General features: G+C 33.4%; 1 protein-coding gene across 9 annotated transcripts in view; it reads right to left on the bottom strand.

Moving 5' to 3' along the window:
• The window catches only part of LOC115209141 (protein TANC2), a 1,073,170-nt gene that overhangs the window by 139,242 nt on the left and 911,953 nt on the right, over nt 1-21,975 (bottom strand). For all 9 annotated transcript variants that reach the window (XM_036501213.1, XM_029777300.2, XM_036501212.1 and 6 more), the window contains 2 exons: nt 19,653-19,826; nt 19,230-19,442 (listed from right to left, as the gene is read on the bottom strand). In XM_036501213.1, coding sequence (XP_036357106.1) covers nt 19,230-19,442; nt 19,653-19,826 — 387 coding nt within the window. The remainder of the gene's footprint in view (nt 1-19,229; nt 19,443-19,652; nt 19,827-21,975) is intronic.

Here is a 21,975-nt window from a genome sequence, read left to right as displayed (position 1 = left end):
AATGCCGAACAGCATTTCATCCAGCTTTACTTTTTGAGTTCAAATGCCACCGAGGTCTACTCTGCCTTTCATTCTTTTGGGGTTGATAAAATAAGAATGAGCCCCCACCTAAAATTTCAGGCCTCTTGCCTATTTGTATAAAGGACCATTGTTAGAGTAGCACATGTCATCAAAGTGACACTGTGGTAAAATATACAAAGCCCAGTATACCCATCATGACTACTTGTCTGATAAGGGTACACTGGGCACATGCATCACAACCATAAGGATGTTGGATGAAACATCCATGTTTCCAGAGGTGAATTATCCAAACTCCAAAGAATTCCTCTCAACACATGGCTATGATGCTCCCCCACTACTTCTGCTCATGATCAGAGATGCACATATCGTCAGCCACTAAGGGACAGGCTCAACTGGTTATGGTCAAACAACTGACAAGCAAATCTGTGGTATTGAGTGGAACATTTCCTGTAGCCTATCTTTTATACCAAGGCAAATTATTATTGTTATTATTATTATTGCAGCAAGCTGGCAGAATCATTAGCATGCTGAGCAAAATGCTTAGCGGTATTTCACCCATCACTACGTTCTGAGTTCAAATTCTGCTGAGGTCGACTTTGCCTTTCATCCTTTTGGGTTTGATAAATTAAATATATTGAAAGACTGGGGTTTATGTAATCGACTAGTCACCTCCACACAAATTTGAGGATTTGTGCCTCTAGTAGAAAGGATTATTATTATTATTATTATTATTATTATATATTTTCATTTAAAGACATGCAAAAAATTCTTATTATGGAAAGGAATGAAAGATGAGGACAGCTTATAGAAACAATGGTAGAACATTGGATATTGAGAATATAAAATTGCATTACTTGTATAAATGATTATTTGCATTCATCATAATCATCATTGTTTAACATCTGCTTTGCATGCTGGCATGAGTTGACAGTTTGAAGCCAGGAGTCTGCACCAGGCTCCAGTCTGATCTGGCAGTGTTTCTACAGCTGAATGCCCTTCTTAATGCCAACCACTCGGAGAGTGTAGTGGGTGCTTTTTACGTGCCACCGGTACAGGGGCCAGAGGGAGCTGCCATCGACCATGATCGGATGGTGCTTTTTATGTGCCACCGGCACAGGAGCCAGTCAAGGTGGGGCTGGCATCGGCCACATTTGGATAGTGCATTATTTGTATATATAGTTAATTGCAATTCATTAAACATCTTACAGTAGAAATGTTGGAGATGAGAGCATAAAGTAGTGTTTGAAGGGGCCAGAACAGTTTTTCTATTCCTGGAATTGGAGCATACAGCTTTATTTTTATAGTGTAAATAAATATTTAGATGGATATGAGTTGATAAGATGTCGATAACACGAAATCAAATCCATTTCTGGGGTGGTGGGTTGTGAAACAATTAAGACAAGCACTAGTAGTTAATGATTCATTTATGACCTAAATGCACAAGACAATCAAAACATGGAACTGAGAATGAAAGAGACACCCATCAGATTTACAGAGCCATAGTTTCATATTAGGGGTACTCATATGCTGTAAGATACATCGGGGTTAACGATTAATTTATGTTTATCATGACTGCAGAGCCATGGCCAGATCAACATAATGAGGGAGCCTCTACTTGGCTGCTCAGCAAGTTAGAAACAGCAGCCAAATCTCAAACACTATAATAGATGTGAAGGGTATATTAAATAATGTAGTCTTAAGTAAACTATGTCTGAATACAAGATTGAATGATCACAGAGGAATGTTTTTCATCACAGGTCTACTTAATCAGAGTTGACCAGGGGTTAAACAATAACTCAACTAGTTCTTTGGTGCTCTACTTACTGACTCTGGCATCTATGGCTCTAAATGGGAATAATGAATGTGGAGAGAGAGAGAGAGAGAAGGGGAGGAAGAAATACTAGAAGAGAGATTGAACTGGAAGTTAAGAAAACTATTCTCAATAGTGATGTCGACCTAAGAAAAACTACAGTTTTGCTATAAAGCTTATGGTGATGGGAACAAAAAGCACATGAATACACACAGATACTCACACACATGTACAGACACTTATACAATGAGCAAAGTTGTGAGAAACAATGAATTTAAATTAAAGACAATTTGAGATCTGTAGAAAAGTTCATTTAGGTAATATTATGAAAGTGAGAGTTCCACTTTGCAAAATATTATGGAAGTGGAACAAATAACATAAACGTATAAAAATAACAACATAACAGCAGCAACTATAATTTAGGCAATTATATTTCTGTTTAGCAACAGTATTTACCTTACGTTGTTTTCTTTTTGTGTTATTTAAAATTCCTTTTTGTTTATACAAACGCCATCCATTATAAAACAATTCTAGCATTTCAGAATGGAAACTGCTGTTCTTTGCAGTTAAAAGAGTTAAAAGACCTGGATATGATATTTAATCTTGTATTTTCTAATATTTCTAAGTAAAATTTTGGAAAAAGAGAAAGAAAAAAGTGTCAATATTCATTTAACTTCTACTTCATGATAATAGCAATCTTCACCCTAATTGGATGGCTCCAGGATTAACATTACAAAAATAGAAAAAACAAAACTAAATATATAGAAGTATAAGTCAGGCTAAAAAAAGAAAAGCACAATTTTTAATATTCTAAGTTGAATTCTTCAGAAGTGGGTTTATTTTATCAAAATGAAAATGTTATATTGCATCAGCTTCATTGATCTAAATAAATAAAATTTTTAACAAATAGGAAAAGATAGAGCTAACTGGCTTCACTTCAAAACCGTTTAAAATTATTTTTCTTTTGCTTGTTGACACACTTAGAGCTTAATGCCACAACATCTCCCAAATTGTAAAAAAAAGAAAAAAAGAAAAAAAAAAACAATGCCTAGGAGTACAATTAATCCATTTCATCCATAGAACTATACTGTTGATAATATTGATATACAAAACGAAGGTGGTGAGCTGGCAGAATCATTAACATGCCAAGCAAAAGCTTAACAGCATTTCATCCATCTTTACGTTCAGAGTTCAAATGCTGCCATGGTTGGTTTTGTCTTTTGTCCTTTTGGGGTCGATAAAATAAGCACCAGTTTAGTACTGGGGTTGGTGTAACTAACTTACGCCTTCCCCTGAAATTGCTGGCCTTCTACCAAAATTTCAAAACACTGATATTACAGTAACTGTAGATAACAATAATACACTAACTTCATTAACCTTTTAAACCTCCACTCTTAGGAAGGCCATAGGCTATGAGCATAACCCTTCTTTTAAGGAATCTCCATGAGAAAATTATATCTATTTTCAGATTGTAGTGACAGTTAACACTATCAACAGTGCAAAGCAAATCATATCCTTTACAATACCTAGAAAGGTCAAGCATAATGTGAAAAAACCCCAACAAAAACAAAACAAAAACAAAACCTAGTTTTGTACTAGATTTCTACATATAATTGTCATCATCAGAAATGCATTAAGCTATGAAACACAACATAAAAGCTTAATGGATAAACAATACATTGAGAGAACCAAAATAATGCTATTATGATATGAGTGTAAATCATGTTATGAATATAATTTATTTTGTGTTTTGCAGAAAATATCTTTTTTCTGACTACGGATTTTCCCCTACTATCTTGAATATCTGTAGCAGATGTTTCCTTCTTTTGTAACTAAATGAAATTCTTTTTCCATATCTTCTCACTGGTTTGGGTTGGCTGATACGTATTGAAGTATTATTTCTATAGCCGGACACCCTTCTTGTCAGCAACTCTTGTTTTCCATGTAAGGTGTTTTTATTGCTCTTCTCTTCACACCAAACAAATGAAACTCTCAAGTTGCAGATAATGTAAGCAAATGTACTGATTCTATAATTATGCTAATACAGAGACAAATAGAAACACACTGTCATATGTGTGTATATGTCATTAATCAGTTTATTTCAAGATTTCTTGTTGCTAGAGAAAGAACTGGAGTCTAACTTAGATCCAAGGCTACTTCATTAGAATTTCAACATCAACAACAGGATATTTTTGTTTGTTTGTTCATTTGTGTGTGTGTGTGTGTATGTATGCATGTATGTGAAGATATGTATATTTTATGTATGTATTCTCATCATGCATATAGTTGCATATCTAGACATGCTCATATATATTTAAATGATAAACTTCTGGAATGTTTTACAGACTTTTTACAAGCCCAGTGATGGACTGGATCTGTACTTTTTGAATTAGCTTTCTCTTCTGGTTCTGAGAAGCCTAATTTCTCAAGAATGGTATTTAGGTAGTGTGTTACATATCCCAGGGCCTCAATAATTACAGGTATAAACCTGAATTTGTAATCTGGATAGACTAATTGTAGATTTCTCAATAGTTCAGCAATAGGTGTTCTCTTTTTCACTGATCTTCAGTTTTATGTTAATATCAGTTGGGCAGCTAATTTCTGCAACTGTGCATAGTTTCTTTACTCCATCCCAAATTATCATATCAGGTCTGAAGTGCTTACATTTTATTGAGGTCTTCACTCGGACAGTCCACCAGTATTCCTTTTTATTACGAATGGCTATGGCTTCTACCATATTGTGGGTGCTATTTCTTTGTCTTCAGGATTCTCCTTCCAACAGATTTCATTATAGAGTGTCCTTATCAGGCCAAATAAAACTGCAGTTGTAGTAGATACTGGTGTCATGCAAATGGCACCTGTGCCAGTAGTATGTAAAAGCATGCTTTACACTCTCAGAGTGGTTGGCATTAGGAAGGGCATCCAGCTGTAGAAAACTATGCCAAATCAGACTGGAATCTGGTGCAGCCTTCCCACCTGTTCAAACTGTCCAACCCATGCCAGCATGGACAACGGATGTTAAATGATGATGATGATATATATTCAACCTTAGTACTTTTTTTTTGTTAAGCCTGATACTTATTCTATTAGTCTCTTTTACTGAACCATTAAGTCACAGGGATGCAAAAAAATCCAAACAGACAATGACACAGACACACATATATATGTACAACAGGCTTCTTTCAGTTACCCCAAAACCAAATCCACTTGCAAGGCTTTGTTTAACCTGAGGCTATAGTAAAAGACACTTGCCCAAGGTGCCATGCAGTGGGTATGAACCCAAAACCATGTGGTTGAGAAGCTAACTTCTTACCACACAGCCATGCTTGCACCTACACCTATAATATTCATATATATGTATGTACACATACAAACATACACCTTAAACTTTGGTACAGTTTCCATCAACCAAATTTCACTCACACATAAGGCATTGGTAAATCTGAGGCTATAATAGAAGACAGTCATCCGAGATGCCATTCAGTGTGATAGAATCTGCAACCGTGTACTTGTGAAGTAAAGTTCTTAACCACGCAATCATTCCTGCACCTCAGAAGAAAGGAAAATACCATCAAATTAATTATTAATTCTGATACTGGAAGAAGAGATGTACTTTAAGAACTGAAGCAAAAAAAAAAAAACATATAATAAAAGTTGCTAAGTTGAGTGGATAGAATTGTCAAACTCAGACTTACTGTAGGCAACATAGTGGCAATTAACAGAAAATATTTTCAGTTCCAAGAAAGTGTAACCAGACAAATCAAGACGTTATTGAGTTGCAGTATGAAATAATATGAATGCGTTTGCCTTTAAATCCCATAAGAAAAATGAGAATCGTTGATGATGTTTCTATGAAGAGTAGGAAAGTAACCAACAGAAAAACTAGTTGTAGAGTCAAGTAAGAAGATGGCTAAAAAATTAAAGACACAAAGATAAAAAAAAATAAGTTGTATGTATTTCAGACATAGTTGTTGAAAGCACCAAGATGGATTATTAACATATTTAGGTTTGTTCAATGATTACAGTAAAAGCAGCAGGGTCTATTTGGTTGCTCAACATGCTAAAGATAGCAGCCAAATCTTCCCTTCAAATCATACTCTATTATGTTGTAAAAAAGACACACTGTATAATGTTATTTGGGCTACATGACACCAAGAAAGATGAGGTTGTTAAGGATGGAATGCCTTTGGTTATAGGTTTGTTTGATTATGGAAGATCTGTTCTAAATAACAATTACTATTATGAAGAATAACATGAACAACTGCTATGTGATCATCTAAACTGCTAGAAATAGTAGCAAAATCTGCCTTTAAACTCATTCTATTATATTAAAAAATGGTAACATTAGGTAATGTCCTGTATATGCTGCATGAATAAGACAGAATAGTTATGGCTGGAATATCTGATTATTGAGCTATTAATTCAGGGCTGACCAGGAGTTAAGCAACAATAACAACCAGCTCAGAGATAAATGATTTGTCATTAAGGTGGAATTAAAGAATCAAAAAGTAGACTTAAAATGAAGATGATGATAATGATGATGAGAATGCAGTTGTGGATTATTTCAGTGGTATTTCAAGTGAAACCACTGCAAGAGAAGTATTTAGCTAAAAATACTATATTATTAACAAGAGATGATCAATATCAGGGTCTTACAGTCTGTAGTTATGTGAAAAAATGATTTGTATGAAATTACTAAAGCAAGTTTAGTAGAGGAAATGAGAAATTTTGTGTACAAATCAATGTTTATAGAGAACCTGGCCATAGATTTCTTCTTAAAGCAAATAAAAGCAAACAAAAACACTTTGAAGAATTGCAGAAAAATACCAAACTTGGACGAGTGGGTCAAAAAACAAAACAGAAAAAAAAAAAAATAACAAAAACAACCAAAGGTTAACTTAGAGAGAAGCCTAAAATGTATGTAGCAGTCCAACACACAAAACCCAACTGTATTTGTGAAGTGATACTACTATGTATACAGGAGCTGACTATTATGTACTCAATGAAGCAGTAAATAGGAAAACAGGGTGTGAGACCTTTTGTAGACTGATTGGAATCAGAAGTTTAGATGCACTATAAGTGCTCATGTAGCAGGAATTAGTGCAACCTTGTACTGACAATCAGAGAGGGCTTCCATGTAAGTTATGATAACTAGGTGGAGATTGTGGATACTTCAGGTGGAAGTATGATGGTAATGGTAACTGTACTAAAGTGGTGCAAAATTTTCAGCAAAAATGTAATTTCCCTTGACAACCAAGGTTTTTTTTTTTCTCATCGTATAAAAGCATACAATATGAGATATGTATGTGTGTTACTGAAGAGCCCTGGGACTTTGGCATAGCTGTGTATGGTTAAAAGGTTTGCTCAATATTCATGTGGCCTGGGTTTGATTCTACCAATCAGCTTCTTGGGCAAGTGTCTGGTCCCATAGCCTTGGGTTAACTAAGTTGAAGACTGCTCTCTGTGTGAATGTGCGTGCACACACACACACACACACACACACACACACACACACTTAGTCTTTGGTAAAGATTTCATAGTGAAAGTTCAAGTCATTTGAGTGCTACTTAGTGTTTTCTATATTGACCATTGCTGGATCTGAATCTCCTCTATTAACAACTCTCTCTCTCTCTCTCTCTCTCTCCCATATGTGTGTGAAGACACATGGTTCTGTAGTTAGGATGTTTGGCTAATGATCATAAAGATATTGGTTTCAGTTCTCCTCTACCATGCACTAACCACTACTCTCAGTCCATCCTTTCTAGAATGTCAGCCCTCTGGAATTCTATCCTTGCTCATATATTTTTCGGCAGGTGTTGTCTTTCAAAATTTCAAGAACATTAATGACATCAATCTCATCAGACCAGAAGGAGGAGGGAGTATTCTACAAAGGCCACTGGTACTGCTCCATCCTCCAGATACAGCAAATAAATAGAAACAACCCCAAAACATTACCTAATATAACCTTTCCTTATTTTAAAACAGTAAGATGTGCTTTGAAGGAGATTTGGCTGTTATTTCTAGCTGATTAGTGGACAATGTAGAATCTTCTAAAAAATCTAAAGAGGACAATTCTGACCTACTAAATCCTAAAGAGACGGAGATTTCTTCCAAACAAGTTTATATCACACTTTCCCTTAAGCATACTTCGTAAGATACATGCTTGCACATTATTATGATGTAAATGAAAGCAATATTTTCTTGTTGTTTCTAGACTCATAAACTTTCCTGGAAAGAAAATATTAATTTTTTTTTTATCTCCATTAATGCTTAAAAATTCATCAATGGTTTTTCTTCTAACATGGCACAGGCATGGCTGTGTGGTTATAGAGTTTACTTCCGAACTAAATCATTTTGGATTCAGTTCTGCTGTGTGGCACCTTGGTTAAGTGTCTACTATAGCCTTGAGCTGACCACCTTATGAATGAATTTGGTAGATGGAAGATGGAAGAAGTCAGTGTATGTGTGTGTGTGTGTGAGAGAGAGAGAGAAAGAGTTTGTATTATCCTTTGTCTTTGTTTATGTTCACTGGTTGTAAACAACAGCCTTATTGTTGATGCAGATAGTGCTGTTTGCAGGTCAGTGTGAAACCATGTCCAGGTTTTCTGACGTGTTGATATGTTGTGCAATCTTTGTAAACAAAAAGCTCATTCATAGTGTTACAGGTTTCCAGTTCTCCATGTAAACATGTCGTTTGTTGCTTGATAAAATAAGAGATTACTTGGAAACAGATGGGTGCTGGTAACAGGAAGGCTGTCTCGTCACAGAAAATTCTGCACAAACATACTTTCATATGACCCATGTAAGCATGGAAAAGTAGACATTTAAATAATGATGATAATGATACTTGTACTTCATAAAGAATGTAAAATTTAATTTAAGGTTGATTAATCTAATTTAAAGTTTATTAAAGTCTTATTCTGATAGAAATTCTGATTACGTATTTGACTACTTGTCAAGAGTAATTATTCATGGAGTGACTTCTATGAAACATTTCAGTTATATATATATATATCATCATCATCATCATCATCATCATTTAACATTCGCTCGCCACCCCAGAACCATTTCCATTTCTCATTATCTTCCTTTAACTTCCTCGAGACATGCTCTCTCTTCTCTGATATACTCCATCCTTAACACCTTATTTAATCTACTATCACTCCTAATGCTCTCACATGTCTAACATAATTGAAGGGCAGAGATATAGGAGTGGCTCAAGGGGAGCCACTCTTATATCCCTCACCTTCAATTATTACAGTCTACCCCCAACAAATCATCTCTCCTCATACTCTTATGAAACTACCCACCTCTTCCCCCATCCTGCATGCTCACCCAGCCCAATCTTCTGTATTAATTCACCTATTTTCAACACCCACTATACCTTGAGGGTATATTCCAATACATATCTACCACTATCTCTCTCACTTTCTCCATCTCTATATTCTCTCTAAGTTGCTCTTTCTTTCCCTTTCTCCAACTGGTTTATCCTTGTATCTCTTCTACAACAAGACACCTATCTCTATCCCTCTATCATTCTTCAACTGGTGCTAAGTCACCTCCCTCAATAGTAATACCTCCGGCTGAGGGGACTTTATCTTGTTTTGCAAGTTACTAGGTGACCCTATTGGGGCTGGTGCTATGATAAAAGCACCCAATACACTCTGTAAAGTGGTTGGTATTAGAAAGGGAATCCAGCCATAAAGAACATGTCAAAACAGACAACAGAGCTTGGTTCAGCCCTCTGGCTTGCCAGCTCTTGTCAAACTGTCCAACCCATGCCAGCATGGAAAAAAAACATTAAAGGACGATGATGATACGTACATCATGCATAGAAACAAGGGAATCTTTACAAGTTAGCTTGACGAGCTAGAATTACAGCCAATCTTAAAATAGATGGACACATTAAATAATGGTATTTTAACTAGCCTATGTGAGTGTAACACCCTAACCACAAGACCATCTGTCCCGTGTGAAGACGCATGGCCTTGTGGTTAGGGTGTTGCACTCCTGATCACGAGATTGTGGTTTCAATTCCCAGACCGAGTGGTGCCCTGTGTTCTTGAGCAAAGTACTTCGTCTCGCGTTGCTCTGAGATTGCTTTGAAATCTGGTGCATGGTACACCGTGCACCTGTTCAGGTAACATCGATTTGATGGAGGGAGTGAGTTAATGTACAATGTAAGCATTTGATCACTAGAAACAAATTATTTGTGCAGGTCATTCGGCAAAAGATGAACAGTTATACGTCCTCTTTGATGGAAGAGTCCTTCATCATGTCTGAAAATAAGATAGGACGGTAAGGATGGGATCACAAGTGATTAAATGTCTGCTTAAACGTACACTAACTCGGGGTTAAAAATTAACTAATTCATTTTAACGAAAGAAATATCTTCAGAGAATTAAATGAAATAATTATCTTTTTAAATCACAAAACCTGAAAACATCTTTTAATAACCAGATTACTTTAGTATTTTCAAACATGGAGTTAAAATGTTATTGATATCCAAATTAAGGTTCATCATTGAAGAGTAATTCCCCTTAGAATAACATAACAAATAATAATCCTTATCAAACAACAACAATAATAAAACAAAACAAAACTGATTAAGAAGTAATTAAGTTTCAGTTACTATCCAGAAGTAATACGAATTGAAGAATAAACTCTCTTAATGTTCATTGAACTTTCCTGAAAGAAATTTATGGAATCCACAATCCACTTTGATGTATTTAATCTAATTATATAACACTTTCTATGAATTTAGAAAACGATTATAACAAAATAAATTGAACTATATAATCAAAGTGAAACAAGTTGAATATAAAACTTTTAAGCAACTATATTTAGGTCTTAAGATTAACTTTGAAATAGGTAAGGTTAGAGTTATTTCCCTTGTTTTGCCAACCTTATTACTAGTGAATTATATTTTTGTTTTAAGACATGCAATATCAAAGTGTAAGGGTTGATACAATTACTATTAACTTCTTTTACATTTTTATTTAAACTATATTTTGATCAGAGTTTCAGATAATATTGCTTTACTTTAAGACTGTTACCCATAAAACATTAAAGTATTCAGTTTCTAAACTCTTGGGGGTAAGTAAAACAAATGTAAAAATATTGCACCCGAAGCCAATTAGATGTAAATATAGTTATATAAAACCATATACAAAACCACAGAAAGTGACATTAATAGTCTAAACACACTTTATTACTTTAATGTAAATATATTAGTACGATTTCTGTGCATACTTAAAATACTGGCCTGCATCTATTGGGATTTTCCTCACTATAACTCTAAACATGTACAATTGTTTCAATATTCACTACTCACAAAAGCTTTAGTATATTAAATATTAGCAAATGTTTGAATATGAGAGAGAAAAGTTGCAAGAACAAATTCTTTCTTCTAGAATCTTTCATGCATCACAAGAGAAAATAAATGTGTCTGGTATAGTTATACATCTTATTGCTTTTATAACTTCCATTTCTTAAATATGAATAACATCAAAGACAGTAATTGAGTAAAAGTTAAAAATTCATCATTATACTTAGAAGAGATAAAGAGGGACCATGGTTTTAATGTATGATAAGATAACAATAGTCAGAATCAATCGCTATAAACACTAAATATTCAAATTCAATATAAGATAGAAATTTAATTTCAAGCAGTTAAGAAAATACAAAGCTAAGTTGCTAATAGTATATAAAATTCTATGAAGTTGTCAAACTTCAATTTGCTAACATATTCAAAATACTTTGAAGAATTCTGAGAAACATAAGAATATCACACACCACTGGTAGGCAATATCACACACCATGGTAGGCAATAGAACTCTGGTGATCATGTTAGCATATAGTCTAGTGAAAAGCTAGATCACAAAAAATTTAACAGAAATCTACAATGAATAAAATGAAGATCAAAAAAAAAATTCAAATAAAATATTTGTGTTTGTAAAAGAATTATAATTTTCATATATCAAAGATCCTCAGTGAGTTTTTTTATTTCTATGTTATAGATATTTTTCAGCTGTGATCAATAAAAGAAAAAAATTATAGAAAATCAAACTAAAAAAGAAATATATTTAGAGTCAAGTTGCATTTTTCATATATAAAATTCTAAGTTTGCCATTAATAATTTAGCCAAATTATGACAAGTTTGTATGAACTATTGTTTACTTTTACCTCAAAGCACAGCCTAATCTACAAGCACCACTGAAATTCACTTGTTAATGTGTGTGATTTTTCTTTCTTTTTCTTCCTCGCAAGAGAGCAACCAACAATAAAAGGCCTACTAAAACATTTCATTTAAATACCTGAATATTTACAATCATTTATACAATATATATATAACTTTACATTCAAATTTTTCAAAGAAAATATTTAGGCCATAAAATACACTTTAATCTTTTAAAATTCTAAATAACAATCTTTTATTAATTGTTAATATGAAATTTAACTCTTTATGTCTATAAAGATGGGAATATAAAAATCTTAGCTTTATAGAATAGTAAGTTAAAAACAGATGATTAAAAATGATTGTAATGTGAAACTAAAAGAAAACATGGAGATTTAAGAATTCTAATGAACTTCACAAGAATTGGCTGATGCAGTACGGCATTAGAAATTTCCAGCTAAACAAATACTGTTTTTCATTACACTTGAGTTTCTTGATTTAGAAAAATGTGAATCTCATTAGCTAACTCTCATGTATATCTTTTCAATAACCAATTTTATACATTGATAGTTGTTCTGTTGTTACTAACACACCCAATGTTCAGAAGAGGATCTATTTTCTTTTTACAGCTTTGTTAGAAAATCAACATAAAAAAAAAAAACTATTCCTCTCGAGAGAATTTCATGGCAACTGCTTATTCTTTCTCCAAACTGTTCCTTTTCAGAGTTCATTAGATAATCAATATTTACACATGGTTCCAATCTTCAATCTTTCAAAACGGCAATCAACAAATTCAATGCTAGTGCTATATCAACCAAGAAGAATAAGGAAAAAAAAAAATCTAAAATTTAAATCTTCTAAAATATTTTGAATAAATAGCATCGTCATCATCATGATCATCATCATCATGATCCCAATTATCATCATCATCAAATTGCTCATGTAAAACAGAGTAAAAAGAGAAAAACAGCTGAATAGACAACTTGATTGACAGAAATTACAAAAAAAAAAAAAAAAATCAATAATATTCTTCATTTTGATTGTATTTCCATATATATAATAAAATAGATTTTCTCCATTAACTTATTTCCAGATTTTTAGACTATATACATATTAAATAGTAAAACCAAAGTTTTTTACATGGAAAAAAAGCCAAATTTTCCAAGTAAAACTTTTTTCTCTATGAAATTCCATTAGGCAATAAAAACTGAACTGTTCGTATTTTGTTACAGATGAATATAAAAGAAAATTAGCCTTATTTCAAACTCATGTTGGAATAATTCTAAAGCAATACTGAATTTCATGGTTAGTTGAAACAGTTGACACCTCTGACTAGTAATGGCATCTTCATATTCTAAAAAAAACATATTGTTCAATTTTTTTTTTTTTTTTTTTAATCTTGTGTAGCTTAAAGGTTAGAGAAGACTTGTAAGGAGTGAACATATAATATTTCTAAGACTTGGAAATACTATATGGGAATTCCAGACATCAGTGACATGGCATTGCTAACAATAGTTCTTTCTACTTTAGGCACAAGGCCAGAATCTTGGGAGAGGGGACTAGTTGATTACATCAATCTCAAAAGGATCAAGGGCAAAGTCGACTTTGGCAGGATTTGAACTCAGAATGTAGATGGCTAAAACACTGCCAGCTCACTGCCTTGATTGTGAACAATGATAATAATCTTTTCTACTAAAGGCAGAAGGCCTGAAATTTCAGGGAAGGGGACTAGTTGATTACACCAACCCCAGTGTTGAAAGGATGAAAGGCAAAGTTGACATCAGTAGAATTTGAACTCAGAACATAAGGACAGTCAAGATGCTGCTAAGCATTTGCTTAGTATGCTAATGATCCTGCCAGCTTGCCACCTTGTTAACAACAATAATAACAATTTCTAACATGAAACAAAGTGAGATACCAGTTGATGATATCAACATTAAGTATTTGAATGTTAGTTTATTTTATTGAAAGCTCCCCACTTAGAAGGATGCACTGCAAAATTGACCTTAGGAGCTGAACTCAAAGCATATAGCGAGGCATCTCTAAATACCATAAGCATCTAGTTTATTACTCTTAAAATTAATAATCCTTTCAATGAAAGGTACAAGGCCTGAAATTTTGTGGGAGGAGACTAGTCAATTACATCAACCCTGGTGTTTCACCAATAATTCATTTAGTGATGCAAACATTTAGTGATGCAAAAGGATGCAAACAAAGTCGACCTTAGCAGAATTTGAGCTCAGAGTGTAGTGACAGGCCAAATACTGCATTTAGTCCGATGTGCTAGCAATTCTACCAGCTTGCCGCTTCACTCTTAAAGCTAACAATAATTGTTTGTAACATAGGCACAAAACTTGAAATTTGAAGGGAAGGTTTTAGTTGATTAAACTGACACCAGTATTTGATTAATATTTATGGTAACAACCTTGAAGATGTGAAAGGCAAAGTTGATCCTGGTAGGATTTGAACTCAGAACCTAAAGTGGTGGGAAAAACAAATAAAACAAAGCTATTTTCTCTGATGCCCTAATATGCCTGTCAATACCCCACTCCTAATATTGGTTTCAAATTCTGGCACAAGGCCACCAATTTCGGGGGTGGGGGTTAAGGTTATTAAATTGACCCCCAGTGCTCAACTGGAACTTATTTTATCAAGTCTGAAAGAATGAAAGGCAATGTTGGCCACAGCGGAGCCTGGCAGCATTTGAACCCAGAATATAAAGATGGATGAAATGTCACTCAGCATTTTGCCCAGTGTGCTAATGATTCTGCCAGCTCACCACCTGTCACACTCCTAATATTAATATAGTCTAGATATTCAAAGACTGAAAACTAAGATGGGAAAGTCATAGCTAGAACTTGATCAGGGATAAACTGAAACTAAACAATAACAATACTGCTGCCATCACATTAATCATAATTTCTTTTGTTATCTTTAAATGGTATGTACAGAGATTATTAAAAATGATAAAAATGATGGAATTAATATTATTGATAATGGTGATGATTTCTTATGTAAGCACAAGGCTACAAGTGAGTCAGTTTATATATGGTGGTGAGCTGGCAGAAATGTTAGCATGCCGGGCGAAATGCTTGGTAGTATTTCGTCTGCCATTACGTTCTGAGTTCAAATTCCGGCGAGGTCAACTTTGCCTTTCATCCTTTCGGGGTCGATAAATCAAGTACCAGTTATGCACTGGGGTCGATGTAATCGACTTAATGTCTTTGTTTGTCCCCTCTATGTTTAGCCCCTTGTGGGCAATAAAGAAATAAGAAATAAGTGAGACAGTTTAGGCAATTAAATTGACTCAACAAGTGCTCTCTCTCAGTTGTCAATTCCTGGGCCTCAATTACATGCTCAGACTAGACCCATTTATTCTTACCATGTTCATCACTCACCAACCCCTTCGAACTGACAGAATCATTAGCACGCCGGGCGAAATGCTTAGCAGTATTTCGTCTTCCTTTACATTCTGAGTTCAAATTCTGCCAAGGTCAACTTTTCCTTTCATCCTTTCAGGGTCGATTAAATAAGTACCAGTTACACACCTTAATCCCTTTGTCTGTCTTTGTTTGTCCCCTCTCTATTTAACCCCCTGTGACAATAAAGAAATAAAAAATTTACTGGGAGAGAGCATATCTCAAATAACCTACACTGTTTATATCCTATTTACAGAGAAAAACATCAAGAATATTGAAGAGAAAAAGATCATTTCTAATTTTCATTATTAAGCTGTGCATCTAATAACAAGAAAACAAAAGGTTCTAATATAAAATTACAATGACTGCTTTTAATTTAAATGTGAAAACTTTAAAATGGGAGGGTTTATACTATGGAACTAGGGTCAGTCTCAGTTTGATATCAAATGGACTGAATGAGGAATTTCAATGTTTCAGTCAATTTCATCTATTGTAAAAGAGGGGTTAATGAATAGCTGTTTTGGATATTAGATTCAAAATTACGAAACCTTATTTACAACATAAAATAAATGCTACAGCTTCAAATTATAAATAGTTAATGTTAAATTAATAGTGAGATCATTAACTATAAATGGTTTTATAATTTTCAATTATTTTGTGAAGACATATCACAACTATTTTCAATTATCATGATGTCTGTTCCTTATGTTAAACAATTTCATTAATATATCATATTTGTTTATTAATGGTTTAGTTCCCAGATTTTATAATATTTAATATTTTCAAATCATTTGAAATTATTGTTACTTTCGAAATGGAATAAGATAATCCTAAGAAAGTTCACATTGGGAATATTTGGGATGATTTCGTAGCAACTTATATTTAGGTTTCTGAGTAATATTTTAAATTTAAGAAAGCCAATGAACAAAATAGTTATAAGCTTTCAATGTCAAATTGTCACACGATGTAAAAAAGAGAATGTAATTTATTTTCATTGATCCTGTAAGCTTCATTCAATTAGAGAAGCTAATACGCTGCATGAGAAAACATTCTCGTTAAATAAGTTCATTCTAATTTAGGTTTTGTTTATTGTCAACTAAATAAATATCGATGAACATTTGATGAATACCAGTATGCACAGCACACTGAATAGCTTTGGACAGTGTGAAATAATCATTAAAATTCCCTGTGCCATAGTTACGATAAAATAAATGTACAGTTGAAGCCAACATAAATTTTATTCTGCAACAGCCTAAGTACATTGTAAGTTGATTACCATTGTATTTGTTGTAAATGGAAGAGAAGCGTATAAATAAAAGATAAGAAATGGCTAAAGGCTCAAAACAGATTGGAGATTCAAAGTGGAAATGGGTTATGTGAACAAGAAATTAAGCCATTTGTAATCACTCTATAGAATCTGAAATGCACTCGATGCTAGGAACCAGGATTTAAATAAGAGCATTTGGCTGTTTATATGAAGTACAACTGAGATTGTATATTCTTGTTACTTGAAGCTATTAGCTGTTCAAAAATCATGTTTATATACATTTTGAGAGGTATTAAAGCAGTAATGAAAAAAGTCCTTAAAGATACTCTTATCTATGATAAGATACTTAAACATTGTATCTTTGGTTATCACAAATATATTCTGAATAGAGATTGAATACTCCTAATCCAGGAACACAAGTAAACAACTTTTCTTTCTGTCTGAAATGTTAGACTCCTCTTCTTTTTCTCCATGACATAGAATATATTTGCTGATTTAGACCAACATAACATTTCTCAGATTCTATGCTTTACTATTCCTTACAAAAAAAAAAAAAAAAAAAAAGGACCAAACTGATATGATCTTGCCTATAACTCAAAAACGTAACTTTAGTTATTCCTTAAATGGCATCTCTATCAATGAATCCCCAGATTCTTGCACTTACACCTTAGTATAGCTGGTCTCAAGTGAAAATGGCTCATTTCAGAAATCAAAGAGATATAAAATCAATAACTTGATTTATTTCTTTTAAACAGGCATGTAAAGAAAAACTTCTCTCATACTTTTCTAACAAATTAAAAGAAATATTTCAATGTAACAATTAACAGATATTTGCAGGAGAATATCTGAATTTCTCTAATGTCATTTGCTTACTTTTTCTTGTTCTATACATTTTGATCTTCAGAATATATATGAAAAAAAAAAAAAATTCTGACTTCATTAATAACCATATGTAACAATTTAAAGTAAATGAAAAACAACAACAATCAGAGTCAAATATTAACTTTCTTATATATGTGTGCGCGTGTGTTTTTGTGTGTGTGTGTGTTGATTATGTATGTGTCTGTGTATGCATGGGCTGGATGTTTTACATTTATCATTTGTCCATCTGAAATATGGAATGCAATCTGAATAGCATAAAGTAGTTTCGATATCAGCGATTAGGTAAAAGACAATTTCTCATATCTTTTTAGATGACTACTAGTCTTTACTGATGCACAGAGGAAAGAAATCTATGATTGAGAAGACACACACACACATATGCATGCATGTGTGTGGATGTTTAAGCTCCACTGACACACAGTATACTATTAGTCTGAGTGAAGTAGCATACATTGCCAATATGAATACATCTTAGTTTAGAAAATCCACATTGGTTTGGTAATTTGTTGAGGACAAGTTGTTAAAACAAGGTTTCGTTTACATGGAGATGGTATTGATCTATAGGAATGCATAAAGGAATACTGGTCAGATGATGTTAAGTGAGATTTGAGATGCTTCAAAAATTGATGTGAGATCAGCAAAATGCTAAGATTAAGAGAAGTTAAAACATAAATGACATATTTGATCAGATGTCACCTCAGAGTATAATGGTGTTATACAAATATCAACAGAATCTTACTGAATCTAAGAATACATTATCAAATGTGTCCTGCCATGTTTTAGACTAGGATGTAGCGTGAGGGAGATTTGGCAGCTATTTCCAGCAGGCTGATTTGAATAGTTAGAGACTTTTTCACTTTGGTTTTTGTTTCATGTTTGCATCATACAAGAAAAGGAAGGACACATTGGATAATATAATTCACAACCTGAAACAAAACAGCATTGATCACAGCTGGAAAACCTTTGATCAAGGATCTGCTCAATGTGGACTGACTTATGGCTAAGCAACAACAACAGCAACAACTTTTCTTGAATGATGCATTGAGAATTTATCTTTTTTCAAAGCGCAAGATAACAAAGACACACAAAACTGAAGGAAAAGATCAGTAATACAGCTTGTGATCCTCAGGAAATACTTCATCGTCATTTTCTCAACAGGTTTTAAGAGTTATCAGATCTTAAACTTCTTTACAAACATTACCATGTTTGCTACTTCTATTTTGGTTACTTCCAATATAAACTTACTGCACTTTTCCATCCAATATACTATTTCATTTATAGACATTACATATTCACATTGTGAAGTAATCTTTCCTGTATACATTCAACAATATAAGTAATCTATGATTTCGGGAACTCATCAAAGAAAATGTAATATTGTTACAAATTCTTTATTAAATACTAGTAAATTTCTATCAAAGACATTAAAAAAAAAAATCTGCAAAAAAATCTGTAACTGAATTGGATTTTATCAAGTACCTTGGATTCCTGAGAGCTGAACAATCAAATATTGAAGGCACAATAAAAATCAGTGATTCCAAACAAACAACAAAACAAAACCAGGTTCTGTTCTATAAAATTCTTTTCATCTTTTTAAAGGAAGCACAATGTCTCTCAAGTGAGAATTATTGCAAAGAAATGTTTGCCACTTACCAGATTGTCCTGTGTTTCGACTGGCCAGTTTAGGAGAAGGTTGTGATAAAAAAGGATTCGTTTCTGTTGCTGGTGTAGGTGATATATCCATTCGAGTCTGCATATAAGTGGTAAAATGTCCATTTGTTTTTAATTTAGGTCGGTGGTGAGTGAATACAGCTGACTCTACACTACTCTGACGTGAAAAATGTCCATTTGTTTTGGCAGGGTTTGCTGCAAAGAATGATTTTTTAAAATCAAATTATGAAAAACAAAAAAAATTATCTTATATTTGCTAAATTACTATGACAATTGCAACAGAAAGAAACAAATGATATGATTAAGAGACTTGATTACATTATAGTAACAGTAGCTATAAGATATATTAAGTGGAAAGGTTACTGTTTGTTGGACAAGTAAATATATAAGTAGCAGTGAACTTACCAGTATTTTCACAGAGCGGACACTGCTCCACATTAAACATGCAAGAATAGCAGCGCTCATGACCACAGGAATCAATAAGGCGCCGTTTCTTGCCTTTGTCAAATGGTAAATGACATGATGGACAATTGTCCATAAATCCTTCCATGCTTTTCAGATTACGAATTGCATCAGGATCTGAAATGGAAATAAAAGTACATCAAAAACTACACCATACAATAACTGAAAGAAGAGAGTATTTCAAATCCTGAAATTACTTCCTACATAACAAGTAAATCCATATTTTGGTTGTATGCAATTCATATTTTTCTCAGCTATCCTTTCATTTGTCGATAGAATATTATTGTTCTTTATAAAATCAATATGTACATAGACATGTTATATATGATACATTGGATATAAATTCTAATTATGCGAAATCCAGTGGAGCAGTGAAATTAAGGGACAGAGTAACATATGTCTTGTGAGTACAAGAAGGGTTGATTGGTTTAAAAACTTTACTTTGCAACAACAGGCTCCTGGTTCAATCATACTGTGTGGTACTTTGGGCAAATGTCTTAGCTTTAGGTCAGCTAATGTCTTATAAGTGAAATTCAGTAGATGAAAGTATCTGACAGACTGCCTTATGTAAGTGTGTGTGTTTGCTTGTTTAGTTTTGATCGAAAAATCTCTAACAGTATTATTGCAAGGTTGATAAAAGAAATACCAAAGTACTGTGGTTAACAGAGATGACTAAAACCCTTAAAAGAGGAAATAAAATTTGTATTTGAGGTTACACAGTGACCAGCATGAGAGAGAGAGAGAGAGAGAGAGAGAGAAAGAAAGAGAGAGAGAGAAAGAGAGAGAGAGAGAAACAATGGTATACTTGTAAAAAGAAGTTAAGTTTGTGATTTATGTGAAACTGAATAAAATCATTTTGTTGAGTATCAAAATTGCTCAGTGCATGCTTTCCAAAGACTTGAGTATGGTATGAGAGGGATATGAGGGGGTGCTGAAAAGTTCCTGGCTTTGGGTGAAAGAAAATACACGAGGATCAGTTAATTATGATTTTATCCAACATATTCCCCTCTCAGATTTGCAGACTTATTGCAGTGGTCTTTCAGTTTTTCTAAGCCTTGTAAAAGAACTCAGAACGTTGAGCCTCCAACCAGGCCTTTCACAATACCCTTAAAGCCAGGAATTTTTCAGCACTTCCTCGTATATGTAATATATATGCTTCCAGTTCGCATACCTGAAGAGTTATTAATATATTCTAGTAGCAATATTGAAGCAAAACCAACAATAACATTCTGACCGGTTTTCTATCACCCAAAAAATAAAGTAAAAAAGAAAAAAGAAAATGAAAGGGCCTTCCCAAACCATAGGCTCATAGGCCAGTTTCCTGGATTATGTGGAATATATATTCCTTCCTCTGGACCAGATGCCACTCCATTGCAGGATTACTCACTTTTGCCAGCTGAGTGGACCAGAGCAATGTGAACTGAAGTGTTTTGTTCAAGAACACAATGCATTGCCTAATCCAGGAATCAAAACCCATAACAACCTTATGATCAGGAATGCAACAGTCTAACTACTACACCACATACTTCCATCCATCAATCCATCCATTTATATATATATATATATATATATATATATAATGAATGGATTCTTGAAGTATGTAGCTCTCTCTCTCTCTCTCTCTCTCTCTCTTTATATATATATATATATATATATATATATAGAGAGAGAGAGAGAGAGAGAGATTTACCACTAAAATGGATGGGTTCTTGAAGTACATATTGTAAGCTGAAATCAGAATACGATTCAGGCTTTTCCATTGTTTGATTTAATCTTTAGTCAATCACAACATCAATTTGCTGACTACCACTGAAACTCGACCTGGCTGCTAAATTTGGTATGCTCATTCCTAAAGTACCACTCTTGGAAATATTCCTGGCATGGTATTACTGTACTGTAATAACATTCAACCATCTAATCGATATGTTCTTTTTGATTTAGATCTCTTCTGTGTGGACTTACTAAGACAAGTTGATGCAAAGAAATGTTATTAAATACTTTGAATGAGTGTAATGGAGAATAATCAATAACATTATTTTCACCAATAGTCCTTTAACAACCAGCTTTCAGTGAGATAAAAGACTAATGCTCAATTATTGTAATATCAAAAAGATATAGTTCATTAAGATTAAACAAGATTCAAATTTCTTTTTTTCCTGCTGAAATGCTGGTAATGGCCTTCACAAAAACATTATTTAAAACCTAATCACTTTAACAAGTCAAATATAAGAGACTGTTAAAATATAAAGTAAAATGTAAAGTTATA

The sequence above is a fragment of the Octopus sinensis genome, linkage group LG3, assembly GCF_006345805.1.
Source record: "Octopus sinensis linkage group LG3, ASM634580v1, whole genome shotgun sequence".
In the NCBI taxonomy this organism is placed as follows: domain Eukaryota; kingdom Metazoa; phylum Mollusca; class Cephalopoda; order Octopoda; family Octopodidae; genus Octopus; species Octopus sinensis.
The sequence above is the reverse complement of the archived record's forward strand: the minus strand, read 5'-3'. Positions and strand labels throughout refer to the sequence as shown.